The sequence below is a fragment of the Papilio machaon genome, chromosome 18 (genome assembly GCF_912999745.1).
Source record: "Papilio machaon chromosome 18, ilPapMach1.1, whole genome shotgun sequence".
NCBI classification, from domain to species: domain Eukaryota; kingdom Metazoa; phylum Arthropoda; class Insecta; order Lepidoptera; family Papilionidae; genus Papilio; species Papilio machaon.
Window position 1 is genome coordinate 2,867,636 of NC_060003.1, and position 21,678 is coordinate 2,889,313.

The 21,678-nt window shown below is 35.7% G+C and overlaps 3 protein-coding genes across 6 annotated transcripts in view; 1 reads left to right on the forward strand and 2 right to left on the reverse strand.

The window, feature by feature from the left end:
- The window catches only part of LOC106715491 (microtubule-associated protein Jupiter), a 48,267-nt gene extending 38,442 nt beyond the window's left edge, over positions 1–9,825 (forward strand). The window contains exons 2-5 of one of the 2 annotated variants that reach the window (XM_045682133.1): positions 5,706–5,856; positions 6,013–6,178; positions 6,987–7,079; positions 8,746–9,825. In XM_045682133.1, the coding sequence (XP_045538089.1) occupies positions 5,706–5,856; positions 6,013–6,178; positions 6,987–7,079; positions 8,746–8,879 (544 nt within the window). In that variant the 3' untranslated portion in view covers positions 8,880–9,825. The remainder of the gene's footprint in view (positions 1–5,705; positions 5,857–6,012; positions 6,179–6,986; positions 7,080–8,745) is intronic. The other variant, XM_014508788.2, reaches the window with a different exon arrangement.
- A 956-nt stretch (positions 9,826–10,781) lies between these two features.
- LOC123720921 lies at positions 10,782–16,403 on the reverse strand. 3 transcript variants are annotated; one of them, XM_045682213.1, is made up of 3 exons: positions 15,951–16,403; positions 14,764–14,888; positions 10,782–11,005 (listed from the first exon to the last, which is right to left on the reverse strand). In XM_045682213.1, exons 1-3 carry the CDS (start codon positions 16,291–16,293, stop codon positions 10,841–10,843), a joined length of 633 nt encoding a protein of 210 aa, XP_045538169.1. In that variant the 5' UTR covers positions 16,294–16,403; the 3' UTR covers positions 10,782–10,840. The 3 variants fall into 3 exon arrangements, with proteins under 3 accessions (XP_045538169.1, XP_045538168.1, XP_045538170.1); XM_045682212.1 differs by having other exon boundaries at positions 10,782–11,391; XM_045682214.1 differs by lacking the exon at positions 10,782–11,005 and adding an exon at positions 12,899–13,076 and having other exon boundaries at positions 15,951–16,402.
- Positions 16,404–17,518: 1,115 nt separating this feature from the next.
- LOC106715409 (D-aminoacyl-tRNA deacylase) lies at positions 17,519–20,853 on the reverse strand. The gene is made up of 5 exons (XM_045682216.1): positions 20,763–20,853; positions 20,300–20,390; positions 19,797–19,923; positions 19,421–19,529; positions 17,519–17,703 (listed from the first exon to the last, which is right to left on the reverse strand). The coding sequence occupies exons 1-5, from the start codon at positions 20,803–20,805 to the stop codon at positions 17,552–17,554; spliced, it is 522 nt and encodes a 173-aa protein (XP_045538172.1). The 5' UTR covers positions 20,806–20,853; the 3' UTR covers positions 17,519–17,551.
- Positions 20,854–21,678: the final 825 nt, after the last annotated feature.

A 21,678-nucleotide genomic window follows, 5' to 3' on the forward strand; every position in this document is an offset into this window, starting at 1 on the left:
TATACATAAACAAAACGTTATAAATAGTTAGGAGTATGTTGGTCGAGTACAAAATTTAAGACGTTTTTTTATCACAAAAATAGTATTCCTTAGTATAATTATGTTTACTAGTTCTATTTCAACTACTAACAATCATTAAGATGTATTCAAAATCCGTTAGTTATCTTTTAAAAGAATCTATTAGTGATACAACTGGTATCTCATTGTAATAATGCTGTTGGTATTCTGGCCTAGGTTTTGTTAGAGGTCACCAACCCGACCGTCTGCATGCCGTCTACGATCTCACACCCCTACTACAAAGCGACTGAAAAGCATTGCATCGTTTACATTGACTTTCTAACATGCACCAATGCATCGACGCTTCGTTAAGAAAGTGTAATGTGGTGTAAACTTTCTTAGTGTACTTTCGTGTGTGCAATCTGCGAAGTTGTAGGCGGGATGTAATTCCCGTATACCTCTTTATGGTAACGACTTAAACAAAGCCTTAAATTATGATGTGTGTAGTAAATTTGTTATACATAAGTAGCTCATTGATAAAAGCAAATGAATTAGATTTAGAAGAATTTTGTAAAATTATTTTCTTTAATGTATGCCTTATTTACTTCGTTTAAATTTTTTAGATTACGTACGATAATAAAGTAAAATAAATATTATATATATTAAAGCGCAGTAATCGTCATAAGCAGAAAGTAACTTCCTAATATGATACTTAAACAAACAAAAGTACAGACAGGTGTTAAATAAAGGGTACGAATTTCACTCGAGCTGCCGTGCAAATTGTACGACTAGAACAAAGGACCCGTGAACAATGAATACTGAAAACTACAGTAAAACAATGTTTTCTTTACGATCTAACTCTATTATGAAAATAAGCCATAGATTTCAATTCTGACGTGGGATTGTATTTATGGTCCCATGACATATTTTAGTATGGAATTTATAAAACTTATAAGCAATTATAATACCCACTGATTCAGTTGTCATCGTAATGGAAGATTACATAGTGACAGTGACGAATTGAAATGTCAGAATAACTTTCAATGAGCGAATCAGATATTAAGCCAAGGGAATATTTTTTTCGATGTTAATCTTCTAGTTATGCCTAAAAAGAATAATAAAACCTGCCACACACCTATGACAGACTTAACAGCACAGTTTTAACTAAACAGTCGAATTATACAGTTATGTATTCCTAAATCAATAGTACTTGTTTCTTACAATTAATTACAACATGAATACCCTTAAACGCACAACATTATCATTAGCCAACAATAGAAAAAAACATGTCCACTATTTTCTTATTCAACAGATCGTGGAAAAATGAGAACACGTTAGTGAGTGTTGAAATGATAAAATATTTGTACAGTCGGACGCACAAGTGTAATATTACTTTTTGTTCTGCGTTGTATTCAAATAAAAGCTGTATTTTCTATCAAATACAGTCCACTATTTTATAAAACAATGTAGGTATATGTACGTACGTACTCAATGGAGGAACGGATGTTCTGATATTATGATTGTAATGAAGGTTTGAAGGTTGGAATGAAAACAGCGGAGAGAGGAGGCAAGAAATCTCGTGATGGTAATTTGAGCGCCTTAAATGGGTAATTTTATCCAATTTGTAGTTTTTTCTTCTTTTAAACATAGTTAGACGTGCATCTAATCAAAATGAAAGTTACTCTCATACGTTATTAGCGTTTCATTATTAGAAATATTACGAGTCTTTTTGTGTAAGATTTTTTTATCACTATTTAACTAGCCTAAAAACCATATGACGTATTTGTCCATTTTGGACACACCATTAATGGCATACTATTATAGGAAGGGAATTTTGAAAGGGTAAGATGGGGTTATTTGTGATTGTATTCATTAAATCCCTCAGTGGTCACCGTTAATTTCTAATATTAAACCATAGTTAATTCCCATGGAGTTCTAAACCTCTCAAGTTGTTTATTTAATAAAGTCGTACACAAACGACAAACAAGATTTCACATTATTTGCACTCAAATAATAATCAAGTTGTACATCGTCGGCAAACAACCGACTGAAAACGACTCGGATGATTATAATCTCTGGCAGTTTTTCGCGCGAATAGATCGGGACAGATTATAACAGACCGTTAATAATATCTAATGAAAGCTGTAAACTTACTATAAAGATTTTAGAAGACAAGATAAGCGACAAAAAAGATATGAAATTAATAAAACATATTCTTTACTCGGGGATTTACTTTGAAAACTTTAATACGTGCATATAATTGACGCCATATTTGATTTCATAGCGTGCGTGCAGCGCCTGTAGTGCGTACAAAGCAATTATTTGCTCTCACGCACTTTTCTCCTGCGCTATAATAGTGGCTTTCAGTCGATATTGCATGTTTATACATTTATAATTATTATTTATGTGCTATTACAATACCGCGTTATTTCAACTAGTTAAACGGTACACACGTTGAACGGTTTGAAATAGCCGTAGCCTTTTCCAATATTAGAGTAATCGAGGCATTAGTTAGAATTCACTGTTATCGTGTATCGCGTGGTTTTCAATCGAGTAGTATTATAAGACACCGGTAGTCGGCTGATTGTGCGGTAGTTCTGATGATGGGCAATTGTATCTTGACTCCTCGGGCATTCTCAATTGATGTTTGGCTGATGTTATTTTACTCGTATTCTTTGTATGTAAACGTTTGATTAGATGCGATGTTGGGTCTAGTTTATTTGGAGGCCTAAAACACGAGTAATCACATATTTAATTGAATCAATATTAATAAAGTAAGTAAAGTGTGTCATAGTCCAAACCTATTAAGTGGTCACTTAAGAATACTTTTCTGTATATCGTTTATCACCTGTGTAAAACCAAAGTTATGTGCTTGCACTACTTGTTATAGCAAAATTATCGAAAATATTTCATGCCCTCAAAGATAAAAAAATCCTTGCCAAAAGAGCTACGTCGAGTGGCTGCTAGGCAAGAGTGAATAGGCATTTTGTAGGCTAGCGTGCTTGCCTCCATTGACCTCGTTGGTATGTACACGGTGTTGAATTGTTGTGGCTAGATATTTTTCATTTATAAAAACGTTTAGCATTTGTATTTTGATTTCAGCGCCTTTGTACGCGTTAGCAAAATACCAGGTACTGCTACCATAATTTGATATGTAGGAGTTATGTTTATAGTAATTACTTACACATATAACACTTAGATAATCGTATTAGCTGGAATAAAATTATTTTGAGGCCTTGTTAGTATTGGAATCTAATAAAAGGTTCATTATGCATACTATTGTTCATAGTTCAGCCAGTGGTTCCGTGGAAACAGCTAGTTCAAGTTATTTATACACAATTTAAATATATGTTATCTATTGTTATCAATGGTAATTGCATCTCTGTTTATGTTACTGTCCATACAGATAAGAAATGCATAAATTTATTATGTTTTTGCTCCGGGCGAGTCAATGTTAATGTCTTGTACTGTCGCATCTGTACTTTATCGCTAACATGCTCTGTTACAATAAGAGATAGCAATAATGCAAAACTAATTCTATATTTCCTCTTAGTTAGATATGATAGTTTACTTAAGCTTTAAACAACCTTTAGCTGCTATTAACAAGACCGTAATTCTTATTGATCCTTTCTATAGTCAGTTCTTCACAAAACCTACTTTATTAGACCTATTTAGTGCCGTATTTTATTTTATAAATATTTTATTTTTCATTATTTATAAATGTTCGTTTCTGTTAACATTCGTTATGCATTTTGCCATTACAAGTGGTAATGGACCGTCCTCATAAATATTCATACGGTCGCGTACCGATTTATACAAATTTGAACTAAATCAAATTATTTAATGACTTTATTTATACGTCAAGTATTTAAATAAGCTCTTTTGTAAATAATATTTACTAATTTATTTTTACTTAGCCAAGTACAAGTACACTTGTTTCCTTGAATTTTATATTATAGAAATAAACAGTATCAATTTTAACAAAACATCAATAGAGCGGGTGTTTCTAAAATTGGTTTTTTGGTCCAAAAAAGGTTTTATGCTATTAAGTCGACTTAAGATTTCTCGTTATTGAGAAGCCAATACACATATTATTTCTATACTCATATTATAAAGGGAAAGATTTGATTGTTTGTTTGCTCTGGGGCCTGGCCACGAATATTTGCGAAAAGCGCCTTCGTATCGTCATTTATGCAATTAGGATAAGATTTTTGGTGTAATTTACGTCCGATACGCTGTACAAATAACTAAAATTTTACCGTAGACGATAAGATAGCGCTTGTCACAAATATCACATATTCCACTGGGTCCACTGATCCGATTTGATAAATTCTTTCACTGTTGGGAAGCTACGCTATACCCGGGTGACATAGGCTACATTTATTTCTAGATTTTTTTTAATTCCGCGCGGCCGAAGTCGCAGGCATCTGATTGTGCCTTATAAAATATAGTTCTCACAGCTTTATATGGTATAAAGGGTAAGCTAAAACCCAAACGGCAACGTGCCTGCCAATTCAGCAGTCTGAAGCTCGGAGCCAGGCGGGCGCACTGGCGCGGTATCGATTGGACCGGCTCGACGGCGGCGGCAGCGCGGCACATCTGCGTTGCGGACCCTCGAGTGTCGCTCTTGTCGCACCACTGCGCCGATTGTTTGCACATCGTCTACAGGATTTATTTACACTGTGACTCATACTTTATTTGAAAACTAGCTGTTGATAGCTTGCTAAAATTTTTTTTTGCTTGCTATCACATGGTATAAAGTTCTAGAAGATAACAATATATTTTTCTCGTTTTATACGTGGTTTACTTTATAAAGGATACTGTTATAGTGATTACAAAAGTGACTAAAGTATGACAGTAACTAAAATTAATTAAGTCTACTATCTAGTCATTACTATTTTCTACATCTAGTACGCAGGTGGCATTAGCTTCTCTGCATCAACTGCAAATCGAGTTGGCTGGGTGGCGCCCCGTTTAATATCGCGATAAAATTTCTCGCCAATCAAACATAAGTATTTGCTATACTAAATCACGACCCAATCTTCACTTCATTTACACTTTACAGCTCGTTAGGTTTACAAGCTGCCTAGATTTATTATCCATGGAGTGAAATTCTGGTTTATAATGTTTGTTTTGTTTTGTGTAATCTCAGCAATGTTGGAAAAGGGGGGAAACCTATGGTAAAATTATTTGAGATTAATACTGTGGCTAGTAGTAGTCTTGGCTTCCGGTCCGTGTACATAATTTTCGGGATCAATGACCGCTATAGCGACTCCCACGTCAAATTTTGTGAGCTTTTTAAGGTTTGAATTCGGGTATTGATTAGTATTTGCTGACCCGTCCCCACCGGAAGAAGCCGCCCCGCCTGCCGGCGGGTTAATGTCCGGTCTTTGCAAGGGGATACGTTCGTTGAACACATTTCCAATTATAAATGATAATGTGTGACGTATCGAATAACAAGTGCTTTTAATTTTTATGGCTTTACAACTAGGAATCGACTTGCTGCATATAGAATATGTATGCCTATTCGGTACCTTTTGCTGCTGCCTAGTAGCAATGTTCTAAATCTAAGATATCTCATTACTCTAATACCAACATCATCGATATACTACTGCTTAGCGAATGCCTTCCACAGAGTACGGTTTATGCATCTAGTGTCTTCTTAGCGTTCTTCCTTTATATAAAATATCGAATCTGAATTATTGCAGAGTTCCCAACGCCCCGAAGAGCTGCATCGCGGAGATCTTCAGCAGCGACAGCCCCGACGGCAGCCCCGTGAAAAACGGCGGCAGCCGGCCGCGTGTACAGCGCGACACGCCCACCCGCCCCAGGGACACGCATTCCAGACTCTTTGGTCAGGTACGCATAAAGGTATTTATTACTAGTAGTAGACGAGTATAAGAATTCGAAATAGACGCTGAAGTTGAGAAGAATTCCGCATAAGACGACAGTGACGGTGAAACACTTCATGATTTTTGAGTTATGTCCAATGGGTAACAACTTTAATGTTTCCAGGGAAACACCAATTCCCCCACCCCGATGGTGACGGACACCATCCGCAGCCACATCCAGTTCGGCGACGCGGAGGCGAATGGCAGCGCGGCGCACTCGCCTGCCAAGCTTGCCAACGGCAGCGCCAACTCTACCCCCAGCCGAGGTGAGACGGAGCCCGCCGACCACTGTGAGTCGTTCCCCATGTAGGCACGAAAACTGCGCACGCGTAGATACACCACGCGTACCGAATGCCTCCCATACGACCGTTACAATGTGGAATGGACAAATGTTTAATCAAATATTTGTTTATCAAATATATTAACAACTATCTTAGGATTTTTTAAATTAACAGCAAAGGAATTAAGAAATGTAAAATTTGTTTCAGTTCGCTACGGTATTTGAAAAGATTCTGGACACTAAATAAAATTCACGTTAAATTCCGCTTCAAAAATTCTTTGCAATTCCGTTCCACATTTGAACAGTTAAAGCTGTGAACAGAACTCGGAAATATGGCTTTAAATATGTAATAAAATGTTAAGAGTTCTGTACACCGTATAGCGGTGCTCGTATCGCGTGCCAGAACACATATCATTTGGCACTCTGCACGCTAGGATATGCTTCTTATCTTACTGATTTACGCTCCGATACTTTCTTCTAAATAATAATATATGAATCTTTATACTTGATCAGCATCAGCTATGATCATACACGGACTTATGTAGTCATAACAATAATCTTATTGCTAATGTAAGCATGTGTTGTTCATGCTGCATAATGAGGAGCTTGAAACTAAATATTTAAGAGTGTGACTGCAGTACGAAGTTATAACTTAACTTAATGAACACTTAATGAACTAAACTTAGAGTTCGACAAAATATTGTGAACGAATAAGATCAATGTTTTGAAACCCACATCACGTGGTATTAGTCAAAAGCATTGATTTTAATCGCCAGAGAATGATTTGAATGAAAACCGTTTGTTCTGTAAATGGTCAGCTTCGTACACGCCACCGAAGAGGAATCCAGTGACCGGCGATGGGATCCCAATGCCGCCGCTGCGCAGGCGCCACCCCGCCGCCGGCCTGCGAGGTGCCGACGCAAACCTTCTGCCCGACATACACCCAGACCTAGACTTGGACCCAAATCTCCTAAACCCACAACCTACTCATCGATACTTCACGCGCTGTTGGCCACCTGAGCCGGGACAATATTATGTCGAATCGATCACTAAACCCAGACCGATGTGCTATCAGTCCCCTCGTATTTTATTAGGACTACGCACAGATGATCCTGATAAAATTCATCCATTGATTGACCCTGACTCGCTTTCACCGCAACCGATACTAGACAAACACTGGCCTCCCTTTCCCGCCCAACATTATCTTGAACCTAAACATCATCACATTCCATATCATCCATTACCTCCTCATTCTTTCGTCGGAATGACGTCAGCTTTGGGAGATAAGCCTCAACCGGACTATAAATACAACCCGATACCGACTCTAGACGGACCTATTGATCCATATGTCATTGCAAACACAAATCCTCCAATCAGTCTCTTTAAATACGAGAGAGATGCGCCTATACCCGACTTTACCTTACTAGATACTCCAAAAGCCCCGGGTCCCTTCACTTTGACCGGCTTTCCTCCCATTTTCCCTAAGCACGTACCCGGATACCTGTTTAATTTGAATCGGCATGTAGAAGATTCCGAACCTAAGACGTACTATGTAGATTATGTCCGCCAAAGAGAATTGGGTGGGTGTTTAATTTTGACTGAAGGATTAACACTTTTGCACTGTTTTATAAGCAACGTAAGCTTGTATTTGCTCTCAAAATTGTGTATATTTAAAATATATTTTGCTCGATTATATATAATCGATTCCTTCAAGTCACTGAATTAAGCACTTTACCCTTTTGTTATTTGCTTTTTTAATTAGAGCAAATTAGAATTAAATTATTTTATTTTTAAATTAAATGTTAGTGTTAATTATTGTGTAAAATTGTACCAGTCAAGCCCGTTTTGATAACATCAGCCAGATAAGCAAATCCGTATGATTTTTTTATCAGGAATTTACACCTTTTAACTTTTCTATTTGTATTTGGTTAACTGTTATGCATATTTACATTAACAATTACGATGATTTTCAAAATGGGCAATATTTTGTCAGCAACCTGGTTGATATTACAGTGGGTTTCCACTGAACATCAATATCAAAATTTAAAACATTGTTAATTCAGTGTTTTCAGAGATAATACAATACCTAATAATGTTGTAGTATTCAATTATGAATGTTTCGACCATGGAAACCTACGGTAAAGTCTGCTTTTTGTCGTAGCCGTACTTGTATTTTAATTTACAGAATATTTGTTAAACCTTATTATAAAACATTTCATGTACTTGGCACGCCTTTTCTTCTCATTCTTTCTGCTCTTTGTATCGTTGCCCTTTTAAGTAGTTAGTTGTAAGCGGTATGGTATGGTTTGTTATTTTAAGTGAAATCGTAATCTATGCCCTAGATTTTAAAACTTCATACAATATGCATGTAGTGTTTCATTGTTATTGTATTTATTTTATCAGAAATTAGATTTGACTATTAAATTAGATTATAGAGTAAAAGTACAAGAGAATTAGATTCTCCAATAGTTCAAAATTTTTGCCTTTAAGTAAATATTTAGAAACATTACTTTGGAATTTTTAGCACATTGTTCACTACATGAGGACTTAATTAAATGTTTATTTAAATGTTTTCAGAGGGCAACCCCATCACCGGCGACGGCTACAAATCTTTGAACGGCCAGATTAACACCGTGACGTCAATTAACGGCAGAAACAACCTGATCCACAGTCGCGTGCCGCCCGGCGGGTACTCCTCCGGCCTATGGTAGACCACCACTCACCACTACTGACCACGTTTGACCATCACTCACCACCAACGACCATCAATTAACCGCCGATACCTTCACATATCGAAGAACTTGGTTCGGCGAGCGTATTAACATCTACTCACATTAAATTCAACAAAATTACAGCGTCGGCGATGCACGAACGTCCATAACCGAAAGGGTATCTGTCGTTTATCCTTAGCCTGTCCCAGTAACATTTCATTCGATTTAGCATAGTTTATAGATATTTTTATAATAGTAATATTTGGAATAGTTGTAACGAGACGATAGATTCGTAGTGAGCCTGTCGGACTAACTCTAAGGACTATTGTAATCTTGCACTTGATATGTTTACGCGATGATACTGCGAGGAGTTTGGATATCCTATCAGCAATATACCAAAAGGTAGAGTGCCTTCACAGCTGTTGGAGAGCCGGAGTCGACGAATTCTATAAGAATTGTCCGAGTGTCGTAGACATTTGTGTAAACGTAAGAGTGATTATATTGTCTATATAACACCGTATAGAAATAGTAATCATGCGACACTAACGGCTAAATGAGGAACATCGATTAACTTTAACATATGCGACACTTATTTATAAAACTTTATTTTAATCTCTCGTTTGTTAAATTCTATATCTTAATATTTAAATAGATGGTTTATATTAGATTGCATTTATTATGTCTGTTTATACTTTTTTATTTTATTTTCTACTCGTGTAGAATTGTAAGAAAACGGATTTGAATTCTTGGTCGATTATCTGTTAACGGATACGATGGACCGTAAGATGTAGGTTTTTATGGATAATTTCTAGTGTTTGGATAAATTTAGGCGTAGCGCAGGCAATTGTATTGTTCTGACCTGTCTCATGCATAATCACTGGCCTAAAGTTAACAACTGTTAATAGATAATAACCATTATTTCAAAATAAACTTTTTTTTATTAATTGTGCCTTTTATTTTAACGATTTATATTTTTATGTTAATTACAACAACCTATTCACAATTTCACCAGTCTCAAGGGAAACTAAGGAACAAGAAACTTTAGCTTTAAATCAGGGATCCCCAAACTATTTTGGACAAGTGACCCCTTTTCCAAAATGAACTGTTACCACAGACCCCACATGGCCAAATTACCTACTTTTAAGATCAATTATTATTATTCATTCTGACTTAGGTTAATAAAAGAAGACAGAGTGAGAATTAGCAATGCTTTGAGTTCGATATCGACCCCTTGGGGGATCCCTGATTTAAATAAATAAAATACACAGAAATATTAACTGTGAAATTGCATTTTTAAAATACCAGAGTGTTTTATTCAACTATTACGATGGATACCGTCACAGTAACACGTTTTAACATTAATTAACATTTTAACGGTTTAACTGTCGCACTCAGAGACGTTAACTGATAACTTAAGAGATTTCTTGTATTAATTAATTCTACATTTTGTTTTGAGACGTTGTTTATAATGTAATACTTCATTTTATAACACGCAACTGGATTGTTTCCAAGCTATCGTCCGCATTTTCATTTCTATTGGATTTCATCTTCTCTATCAACTTCATGAAAGCTGAACACCAACACGAAATAGAAGACGTTTTCTTCTTTTTTTCTTCTGTAATAGATTCATCGCACACGTTCAGTACACACACGTCTGGGGAGGTAGAATTGATGATTGATTCCATAACTTTTTCTTTGAACTGTGGTCTTTTGTTATCTTGTAAATCTTGATATTAAAAAATATTATAAAACTTTAAGGTTTTATTTTATATCACTGTTATTTTCAGAAGACTTCTTTCTTAGAAATACTCAAAATACTTCCGAATATTTCGTCTATGAACAGCTTTTTTCTTTTACTTACAAAAGCATTATAATTTTATAGAAATATCTGTGTTTAGGCCAAACACAGTTGCTTGGTTGTAATGGTTTATTTTCGGATTACAAAGTTGCAAAAAGACAAATTATACGGTGCGCGTATGCATCGGCAGCCGGTTGAGATTTTGAGTGACGTTTCTTCCCCGCACGCCGCTCGCTCGCCCGCTTATAGGGTTGCCCGCATCTCGGGCGCGAACATCCTCCCCGGGTTGAACACCTTTGTTCAAAGAAGCAGTGTGATGGGCCCACGGCTGTGAAGAAACAGATGTAAGTGGTTGTAATGGAAGAGGTGTGGTATCAGAGTGACGAGAAGGTTCTAGTCCAAGGGAAGAGGACAGATGTTTTTGTAGCTCCGTAGAACAGTTTTTCCTTTCATCTTTAGTTCTGCCACTCTTGAGCCTCCATCGACGCCAGGATAAATTTTGGTGACTCGTCCCAATGGCCACAGTAGAGGAGGTTGACCTGCTTCCTTCAATAATACAAGAGTTCCGACAGATAGTTGTCCTGTTGAATGGAACCATTTAGTTTTTGTTTGAAGTAAAGAGACGTATTCTTTAGAAAACCGCTTCCAAAAATGCTGCTTTATATAATTGATTCTTTGATAACGCTGCAAATGCTCCACCTTCATGTTTGTAACCTGTGGATAAGGTACAGATAAGAGAGTTCGTCCGATTAAGAAATGAGAAGGAGTAAGAGCAGAGAGGTCAGTGGGATCAGATGAGAGAGGGGTAAGCGGACGGGAATTCAAAACGGCTTCAATTTGAGTTAGACAAGTTGTAAGTTCCTCATATGTAAAGTTAGTCATTTGAATCAAGCGCCTTAAATGGTATTTGGTAGAACGAACCGCTGCTTCAGCAATTCCGTTAAAATGGGGAGAATATGGAGGGGCAAAGGAAAATTGAATGCCCTGCTGAGCAACCTCCGAAGGCAGGTTTGAAGTCTGTAAAAATTGTTCCAACTCCTTGGAAACACCAACAAAGTTCGTAGCGTTGTCTGACAGAATGGACTGAGGTTTGCCCCGACGAGCCACAAAACGGTTCAAAGCTGACATGTAGCCTTCCTTGGTCAGATCTGTAACAAGCTCGATATGCACAGCCTTGACTGCAAGGCAAACAAAAATACACACGTATGATTTTATAAGCTTACAACCTCGCCCTTTCCGGTCAGCTATCAGTATTGGTCCGGCATAGTCGACACTGCAATGTAAAAATGGAAATTCTAAGTTAGTACGAGAAATTGGTAATTGTCCCATGACAGGTTGTATAGTTGTATTTTTATATCTGAAACATCTTAAACATTTTTTTACGATTACTCTAGAAAGCTTTCTGCCCCCTAAGGGCCAATATAATTGACGAATATTTGCTAAAAGCAGTTGAGGCCCTGCGTGCAATAAATCTAGATGGTATTTTTGAAATAATATTTTAGTGACGTGATGTTTACTACACAGCAAAATAGGATGTTTTATATTATATTCGTAAGGTGAGTTTTCAAGCCTTCCGCCTACACGTATGATACCGTCATTGTCCATGAACGGACTCAACGACGCAAGTCTATTCTTACGAGGTAACGATTTACCCCTTTGTAGCAAGACATATTCATCGGGAAACATATCAATTTGGGCATTCTGCATTACGACCTTAAAGGCCTGATCTAATTCGTCCTTCGTAGGTAAACCGATTCTTTTGTTATTTTTGTTTTTAAGGTTATACACAAAACGTTGAACATATGACATTACACTTACAAGACGATTGAAGTTAGAAAATTTATTAATTAACGATCGAAACACCGACTCGTGATTTAAATTTGCCGTAGTTAATAGTTGTGATTCGTTGTAATGGTAAGTAGATTCCGAAGATGGCATTTTTGGCCAATCATTTTCGGACTTTACCAAAAACTCAGGTCCTGACCACCACAACGTACATTCCCCAATGTTATTAGCCTTCACGCCTCGTAATACTAAATCGGCAGGATTGTCTCCAGACGAAACGTATCTCCACGAATGGTCAGCAGTACTCTCTTGTATTTCATGAACGCGGTTGCGCACAAACGGATCTAATGAATGCGATGGCATAGATAACCAGCGTAAAACAATAGTTGAATCGCACCAAAAATGACACCTTGTAATTGGTAAATGAAGAGCATTTATGACCTTTACGTATAGTCTAGTTCCTAGTAATGCCCCACAAAGCTCTAACCGTGGAATAGTTGTAGGCTTGATCGGTGCTACGCGATTTTTAGAGATTAATAATCTAACCTTTATTTGATTTTGCTCATCTATCGAACGCACGTAAACACAAGACCCGTACGCTTGTTCCGAGGCATCTGTAAAAATATGAAGCTCATATAAACACGCTTTATCAGACAACATCCAACGAGGAATCTTTAAATTATTAAGATGTAATAGAGAGTTTGAGAAGGATGTCCAAAGTGTTTTTATTTTGTCTGGTACTTGTTCATCCCAATCAGACTTTATCAACCAAAGACCTTGTAATAAAATTTTGCCTTCAACAACACACGGACCTACAAGACCTAAAGGGTCGAAAATTTGACTAATTACTGACAACATAATACGTTTCGTTACCTGCTTGTTCAAGTCTATATTAACAGAGAAAGAAAGATAATCTGAATTGCATAACCAAAATAAACCTAAGGTTTTATGCGGCGTATCTTTATTTTCTGCGAAGTTTAAACTATCCTCACAGCTTGAAACACCTAAAACCTGGGCTAATACCTCCGGGCTATTGGATTTCCATTTACGAAGATGAAATTTCGCCGAAGATAAAATAGAACGTACTTCCATACTTAATTGCACTACCTGTGGTATGGTGTCGCCGCCACTAAGGTAGTCGTCCACATAGAAGTCTTGTAAAATTGACCGTTTAATTTGTTCATTCGACGCGCTTGACGCTAGGCTGCTTAGACACTTTGTGGCCAAATAAGGAGCTGACGCGGTGCCATAAGTTACCGTATTAAGTTTGTATGTTTTGAGCGGTAACTTAGGGTTCTCCCTAAAGATTATTTGTTGTAGACTGCGTTGGTTAGGTGTAACATTAATAGCTCTATACATTTTTTCAATGTCCGCGGATATGACATACTTATGTTGCCGAAAACGCAACAAAATCGAAAGAAGATCGTCTTGTATAGTGGGTCCTACCATTTGGATGTCGTTGAATGATAGCCCGGACGAGGTTGGAGCAGATGCATCAAAAACTACACGAAATTTTGTGGTTGTACTAGCATCATTAGTGACTCCATGGTGCGGCAAAAAGTATTCGATATTAGACTCTGCTTCAGAAGTATTACGCGTGTTGTTTTCAGTCATATGACCCAAACGTTCGTATTCCTGTATAAATGCTATATATCGTTCTTTGAAGACAGGATTACGTTGAAATCGACGTTCCAATGATAAAAAACGGCGTTGCGCCATTGCATATGACTCACCTAAGACATTAGTATTATTTTTTAATGGTATCGTTACAATAAATCGACCGTCTTCGTCACGGATAGTATTCAAGTTAAAGCTTTCCTCACAAGCTCGTTCTTCACTAGACAGGGCATGGCTCGAAGCGACGGAATCGAGTTCCCAAAACCTTTTCAAATTGTTGTCAAGATCTCTAATCGACAAATTACAAGAATGCGTAAAATTTGATGTTGTCTGTATTTGTAGTTGGCCTGTAACAATCCAACCTAATTTTGATTCAACTAACTTAGGTTTGTTTTTGCCTAGGTTAATTGATTTAGTACATATAACATCCCAGAAAACTTCAGCCCCGACGAGAATGTCGATTACTGACGGTATGTTGAACGAAGGGTCAGCTAGATGTAGATCTGAGGGCAACGAAAGTTGACTGATGTCTATAATAGTAGAAGGGAGTATTTTAGTTATCTCCGGTAAAATATAACATTCTATATTCGCTTTATACCTACGACATTGGGACTCGATTGTTAAGTTGCAAGCTTGTGTACTAGTTAACGATTGATTATTAATGCCATTAATTTCAGAACTTACGGAACGTGTAGATAATTTTAGTTTACTGCAAAGCGACTGCGTTATAAAATTTGCCGTACTGCCGTTATCGAGTAGAAGCCGTGCGTCCATGCTGTTGCCGTTGTCGTCAATCACTTTCACCATAGCTGTGGACAGTAAAACATGCGTAGAAGTAGTAAGTTGTATAGGAGCATTACTCGACAAAACGATATTATTTTCTTTGGCGAAAGCAATGGATGATGATGAATGATTAATAGGCAACGCAACACTAGAACTACTAGGCATTGGGTCTTGAAATGAAGTAGGCTTTGACTCTTCGCTGTGCAAAAGCGTATTATGTTTACTATTGCAATATTTACAATGCGTTAATCTACATCGCTTAGTACCATGTCCGGGACGCAAACAGTTAAAACATATTTTTAGCTCTTTCGCCTTATTTAATCTTTCTTCAACCGTTAAACTACGAAAATGTTCACATGTAAACAAAAGATGATTTTTTGAACATAAAGGACATGACAATTTATAAGATTTAATGTTGTTATGTTTTGATTGTTCTAAGGAACGATTATTATTATTTATGTTAGATGCTATTATATAACTGTTATTTTTCGAAATTGTTTTATTTACATTTGTATTCTGTTTATTTTCAATTGTTTCCAATAAATCAGCTTTGTTACTAATAAAATCGCAAAATTGTTGTAAAGAAGGCGGTTTCGATAAGCCATTACGATATTCTTCCCAATGTCTACCGGTTACTACGTCTAATTTGTTTGACATGATGTAAACTACAAGCGTATCCCAATATTGCGTCGGCTCGTTCAATGTTTTTAACGCTCGAATATTTTTATTAATTGTATCAAGCAAACGACGTAAACAAAGACTCGATTCTTTGACAACCTGTTCAACATTGAACAATGCCTGCACGTGATTATGCACTAATAGACGACTATTGTCATATCGATCACATAGCAACTGCCACGCCATTAAATAGTTGTCGCCTTTAAAATCTATGTTCGTAATAATGTCGAGCGCCGCACCCGAGAGCGAGGCGCGTAAATAGTGGAATTTGCTTATGTTATCGATAGAAGCACTACTATGAATTAATGATATAAATGTATCCCTATACTCAAGCCAGCACTGATAACTACCATGAAAGCGAGGTAAATCAATTTTAGGTAAGCGAATAAAATTGTGTTGGAATGATTCACCTGCTTGTTTGCATATCGAACCTGCAACAGAGCGGCCGTCATCTGCTGCACCATCTCTGCACAGCAGATTGCGCGCTTGCGCCATCAGCGCGTAATAACGCTCTTCGAATTTTGAACGTTCCTCGTATTCGTCCTCTGGCTTGTCGGAACACACCTCAATCTCCACCTGTAATTCATCGAATTGATCGTATAATGCCTCGTATTTATTTAATCGACATTGTAATTCATGTTGAAGTTCGGAGATTATGCCGGAAGCGCCAATTGAGCTAATATAATTGGAGAAATTTGTAAGCTTGGCTTTCATGCCACTACGTTTGCGAATTAAAACATCTAGCTGGGCCATTGTTGAATTTAAAGGAAAAAATTATCGATTAGAATTACGAAAAAAAAAAAGAAAAAAAAGTGGGTACTTCACTATATGGTAATTAGGCGCTCGTAAATGCATAAGCGTAAAATTTAACAATTAACACAATAGGAAGCCAATTATAGAGGATTTAGAAGGGAAAATATGGAACGAACTCACTTTCTCTTCCCCTGTCCACACGGTACTTCCTTTGTCTTGATGTCTGAAGTTTGACTCCGGCGGCCGTTGAGCCGATGTCGCGATAATTTGCTGCACTTCGTTCGCTCCAAACGTATTAAATGAGTGGACTGTATTTTCGTTGTTGATTGTTGAGGCTCGATGGACCATTTGTTTAGGCCAAACACAGTTGCTTGGTTGTAATGGTTTATTTTCGGATTACAAAGTTGCAAAAAGACAAATTATACGGTGCGCGTATGCATCGGCAGCCGGTTGAGATTTTGAGTGACGTTTCTTCCCCGCACGCCGCTCGCTCGCCCGCTTATAGGGTTGCCCGCATCTCGGGCGCGAACAATCTGAACAAATTGACTGAACAACTACGTTTAATGTCTATGCATTGAATAAAATGTTACAATTTAATATAACTATATTTATATATTTTAAAACTTACTAATTAGGGATAACATAATTAATGGTCATAATATTTTCGAAAGTCAAATTATTAATTTTGTTATTAATTACAAACAATTTAAGAAATATAAACAACACAACGATAATTACTAACAAATAACCAAAGAAAATCAATGGTACTGCAAAACTACTCATTGTATCACATTAAACCACTCATTAGGTAATTCTATTTAACTAGCTGTCGCCCGCGACTCCGTCCGCGTGGAATTAAAAAAAAAACTTAATTAGTACCCTATGTGTTCTTACAGACTATGTTCTATATCCTTGCCAAATTTTTTCAAGATCCGTTGAGGTGTTCTGAAGATACCTTCAAACAAACATCCATCTATCCATCTAAACATTCGCATATTAGTAAGATGTAACTTACTCGGGCACAAATAGACAATAATTATATATGAATTGTTATTTAAACTGTGCGTTTTCAATATCAATATACTTGTATAAAAACATATCATGTTTATTCTGTTTTAAAAAAAAGGAGACAAAAACACAGACATCGAAGGAATCAAAAAACATGATTTAGGATAATGTATAACTAAATAAATAACTGCAATAAAACAAAGTAATCACCTTATATAATGATTTAATAAATTAAAAATACAAAATTAAATTATCTCTTCGAATGTTCGTCTTTTGTATGTACAGCGCCATCTGTGACTGAGTTGATAATTTTGTTTGGTGTATGAGATGGAGATTCTATTTCCAATGTAACGGGACCGTCGTTTTGTATAGATACCTGCATGTACGCACCAAACAGACCATCTAAAAATACATATAATTTTTAAACAATCAAGGATAAAGCATAAATCTCTAATTCTGAGACCAAAATTCCAGTTCAAAACAATTTTTTGTCTTTAATATTATCTAATATATAAAATTCTCGTGTCACAGTTTTCGTTCCCGTACTCCTCCGAAACGGCTTGACCGATTCTCATGAAATTTTGTGTGCATATTGAGTAGGTCTGAGAATCGGCTAACATCTATTTTTCATACCCCTATTAAGTTTTTTTAACTGCGCGCGGACGGAGCTTCGGGCGACAGCTACATAAGATCATATATAAGAGAAGGCGCTCTCTCTGAGAAGAGCTCTGTCACATACGCCAGACATATGACAGAGCTCTATTAAATTTGTAAAAATAAAGTTTGATAAAGGATTTTTTTTATCTTTGTTTTGGCAAAGATAATGACAGGGATGAAAATATATTTTATACAGATTTTGGTCTCCGAAACCAATGGTAACACAACTGTAATAGACTTAACAACCTATTCTTGTATATATCAATCAAATATACTGCCCTGCTAAGCGCAAAAGCGGTATCTCAAAAAAAATCGTAAAATTGATTTTTATGCCATCGGATAGCTTAAAAAAATACGCATCTACTGGACTAAGCCATTTAGCACTATCTTGTTCAAAACGTATGAAAAAACCTTAAGAAAGATTTTTCTATCTCAGTTTTACCATATATCACTAAGGGTGTTAGAGGTATATTAATATTACGTAGGCAACCAGCCGCAAATTTAAATATCGCTAAAATTCTTAAATAAATACACAACTTTTGCACTGTCTCGAATTAAACCGCGTCCATATGTCAGCGAAATGGTTGAAGTTGAAGTTAAAAGAGGCAGTTTTGATATCACCTACAAAACAGGATTCGATCAAAATGCAATTACTGCTAGCATTATAGGAAAAAAAATTTTAAAAAGTCATGTCTTGCCTCCACCAAAAAAGAAAACTGCTCCGGAAGGAATTTCAAGAAACAAAAAAGAAAATATTTTGAAATCTTTTCAAAATATAATACCACAAAATAGAATGTCCTTTTGGAGAGAACTCCCTACTTTTGACTACTAAAATTCCTTCCAAAAACCGTTTGTTTTTAAATATTTTTTTATGTAATTTCAAATTTTAATAATAAAAAAACGTTATATATATATACTTTAATTGTTTTTTTTTTCAAATAATACATATTTTATTCGATAGAAAATACATTCCTTTTTGTATACACACATGTTTGAGAAGAGCTAACGAAAAAGCGGTATCTCAATTTTAATTCTATAGTTTACTAAGCGGTGTAACCGTATCTCATGAATAAAGTACATTATTATACATTTTTGATAATTTAACTAATGTGATAACAAATACACCCTATATAATATATAAATAATATTTAACAAATAAAAAAAACTATACATAAAGTATATATATAACTATTTTTACATAACTTCAATTATCTCAAAACTCGCTTTCTTTGAGTTACCGCTTTTGCGCTTAGTTGGGCAGTATAGTAGCTTTTGATTATATAACTAGACTTTATAAAGATGACACTAAATTGGTTGTCACTTCTGTGCAGCCAATAGTGACATTTAAAAATTGTTGAACTGTCATTTTGCGAGTTAATTAATTTGATATACAATTTTCCTAGACAAGCTATAAACGCACACAATTCACGATTTGCAGATGATATATGACATATACACATACCTTTAACTTTGTCTGGTTTGTATTTATCTCTTAACATTTGAATGAATTGTTCATAGAATTCCTTTGATCTGTCTGCAGCCATCGCCTTGTGGAAATCAGGCTTATTACCCTGAAAAAATAAAATTCTTGTTACATTTATCATTTTCATTCTTTTTGAAAAAAAATAAACTGAGACAACTGTAGATAAGAATTTCAGAAATATTGGAATGGATGGATGAAGGTATGTCCGAAATGGTTTAATGGATCTCGATAAAACTTGGCCCAGATGTAGAATGAAGATGTCTGGAAGAACACATAGGCTACTCATTTAGGTTTTTTTTTATTATGCAGGGACGGAGTTGCGAGCGACAGCTAGTCTCTTATAAAATAAATTTACCTTCCATGTATTGTATAAAGTAAATTGACTGACACATAGAATTTCAAACTGCTTATCCACAATACTTTTCTGCCATCTCTTATGATTTTCATCATCAAATATCCTTATACTTAAAAGCTTGCGCACTCTGAAATATAAAAACAGAAGAAATTAGGTTTTTTTTTATCAAAAACTAAAGTACCTGTACAATGTGGGTTCAAATGTTCAAACTTGTTTTGTACCAGTTTAGAACTTTATCCCTAAATCCACTATTAAAATTAGTTTAGTTGTTTAAATACCAGGCATTCACAATGGAGCTTACACACAAACCATACCTAAAAACATAATTTATGTGCAAAAATATTACTCTCTTATGCAAATTGGGTAAAAATACTATTTTTAATTAGTAATATTTAACTTAAAATAAACTATGGAGTGGCTTAGGGCCCAAAGTGTTGTACTATGAGTGAGAGAATACTGGGTCTGACTTTCTGTGATGCTTTTTAAAAGTACTTATCACTCACATATACTCCATGTCTTTAATTGTATCACTACTGCAGATCCCAATTAATACACATGCTCCTTGCTCTATACTGCTTATTACTTCATCATTTACTGGAAATAATTTTAAATTTCATTTTAATTGTCTAATTGAAATAAATACAAAGTACATTTAGATCAGTACAAGTATGAGGTATAATGTTTATTTTATTTTATTTTTAATTACTAATGTTTTGCAACATATTTGGCTGATAATTATAATTTTAGTATCAGCAAAATTAATCTCTCTTAAATAAAAAATAGATTCTAACAGAGTTCTGGAAATGAGATCATACCCAACACTGCTCACACTAGAAATGAGATTCTACTGGTCGTTATATACGATATAGTAATGTAGAGATTTTTTTGCTATATTTAAGAGTTGCTTTCACTCATAAATGCTGAAATAAATTGTTAAATAATACCTACAAAACCATAGAAACTTACCGGTTACTTTAGCATTTTTAACCCGCTGTATGAGTGCTTTCATTTTGTTTTGTATATTTTATGTAAGTTACAATGATTGGAATTGTAAAATATAGACTTAGTTGTAGATTTAATTTAATTATAAGAATAAATTATTCCTTAAAAACAGACATAACCTACAATATTTAATTTAAGCAGCTGTCACTCACTGACAAATTTTAGGTAATGGCAATAATTAAGTTGACGATAAGGTTTTTTTTCTATCAATTTTAATCAATACCATAGCCGAAACAAATCCTTTTTATTTCAAAACTGAAAGGCGTTTATTTTATCATCATATATTAGATCATATTTTGTTAATAAATTATGATGAATAAGTTTTTTAGAAATGAAGCTTTGTGCATTTAAAAACTGCGCCTGTGAAATAAGTAGTTGCAAATTTTTGTTTTGCAACTTTTGATCATTATTTCTTTCCGATTTATTAAAATCTACGTAAACATCGGCGTCAGCTCATCATACGTGCTCACCGAGGGGCTCAGAGCCTACTCAAGTTAGTGGTGACTTGGCTATAGTCGCGGGTAGATTGATTTAACACATATGGATGAGGTATGTAGAGAAATGATACATAAAATGGGTAGAGGAGAGAGATATTGCCCTTCCTATTCATTCAATTCTCCCTCCCCAAATTCGCCATTCATTCCCATACTTTCTTAGATAGAAAAAGTTGGGAAGGGGTAAAGCATACATAGCACTGAACTAGCTATGGCTAGCTATTACTTAGGGTAGACTAGAATTTCGCCTCCGGCATTATTTTGAATTTTCAATTTAAATTGGAACTCCATTCGACAAAATGTTCGCAAAGATATAGACAGTCGATAAGAGGAAATAACAGTCTAGTCATAGAATGTATATACATACTTATATATTTTGGCATACA

Excerpts from the sequence above, each read along its gene's own strand:
- LOC106715409 (XM_045682216.1), bottom strand. The coding sequence starts at position 20,805 with ATGAAAGCACTCATACAGCGGGTTAAAAATGCTAAAGTAACCG. Across the intron at positions 20,391-20,762 it reads TAAAAATGCTAAAGTAACCG|TAAATGATGAAGTAATAAGC; the intron begins GTAAGTTTCTAT and ends AATTATTTCCAG. Across the intron at positions 19,924-20,299 it reads ATTAAAGACATGGAGTATAT|AGTGCGCAAGCTTTTAAGTA; the intron begins GTGAGTGATAAG and ends TTTATATTTCAG.
- LOC123720921 (XM_045682212.1), bottom strand. The coding sequence starts at position 16,293 with ATGGCCCAGCTAGATGTTTTAATTCGCAAACGTAGTGGCATGAAAGCC. Across the intron at positions 14,889-15,950 it reads TTCGATATGCAAACAAGCAG|CTATGGTGAAAGTGATTGAC; the intron begins GTGAATCATTCC and ends TACTGTCCACAG. Across the intron at positions 11,392-14,763 it reads TAAAATTATCTACACGTTCC|GTTACAAACATGAAGGTGGA; the intron begins GTAAGTTCTGAA and ends CCTTATCCACAG.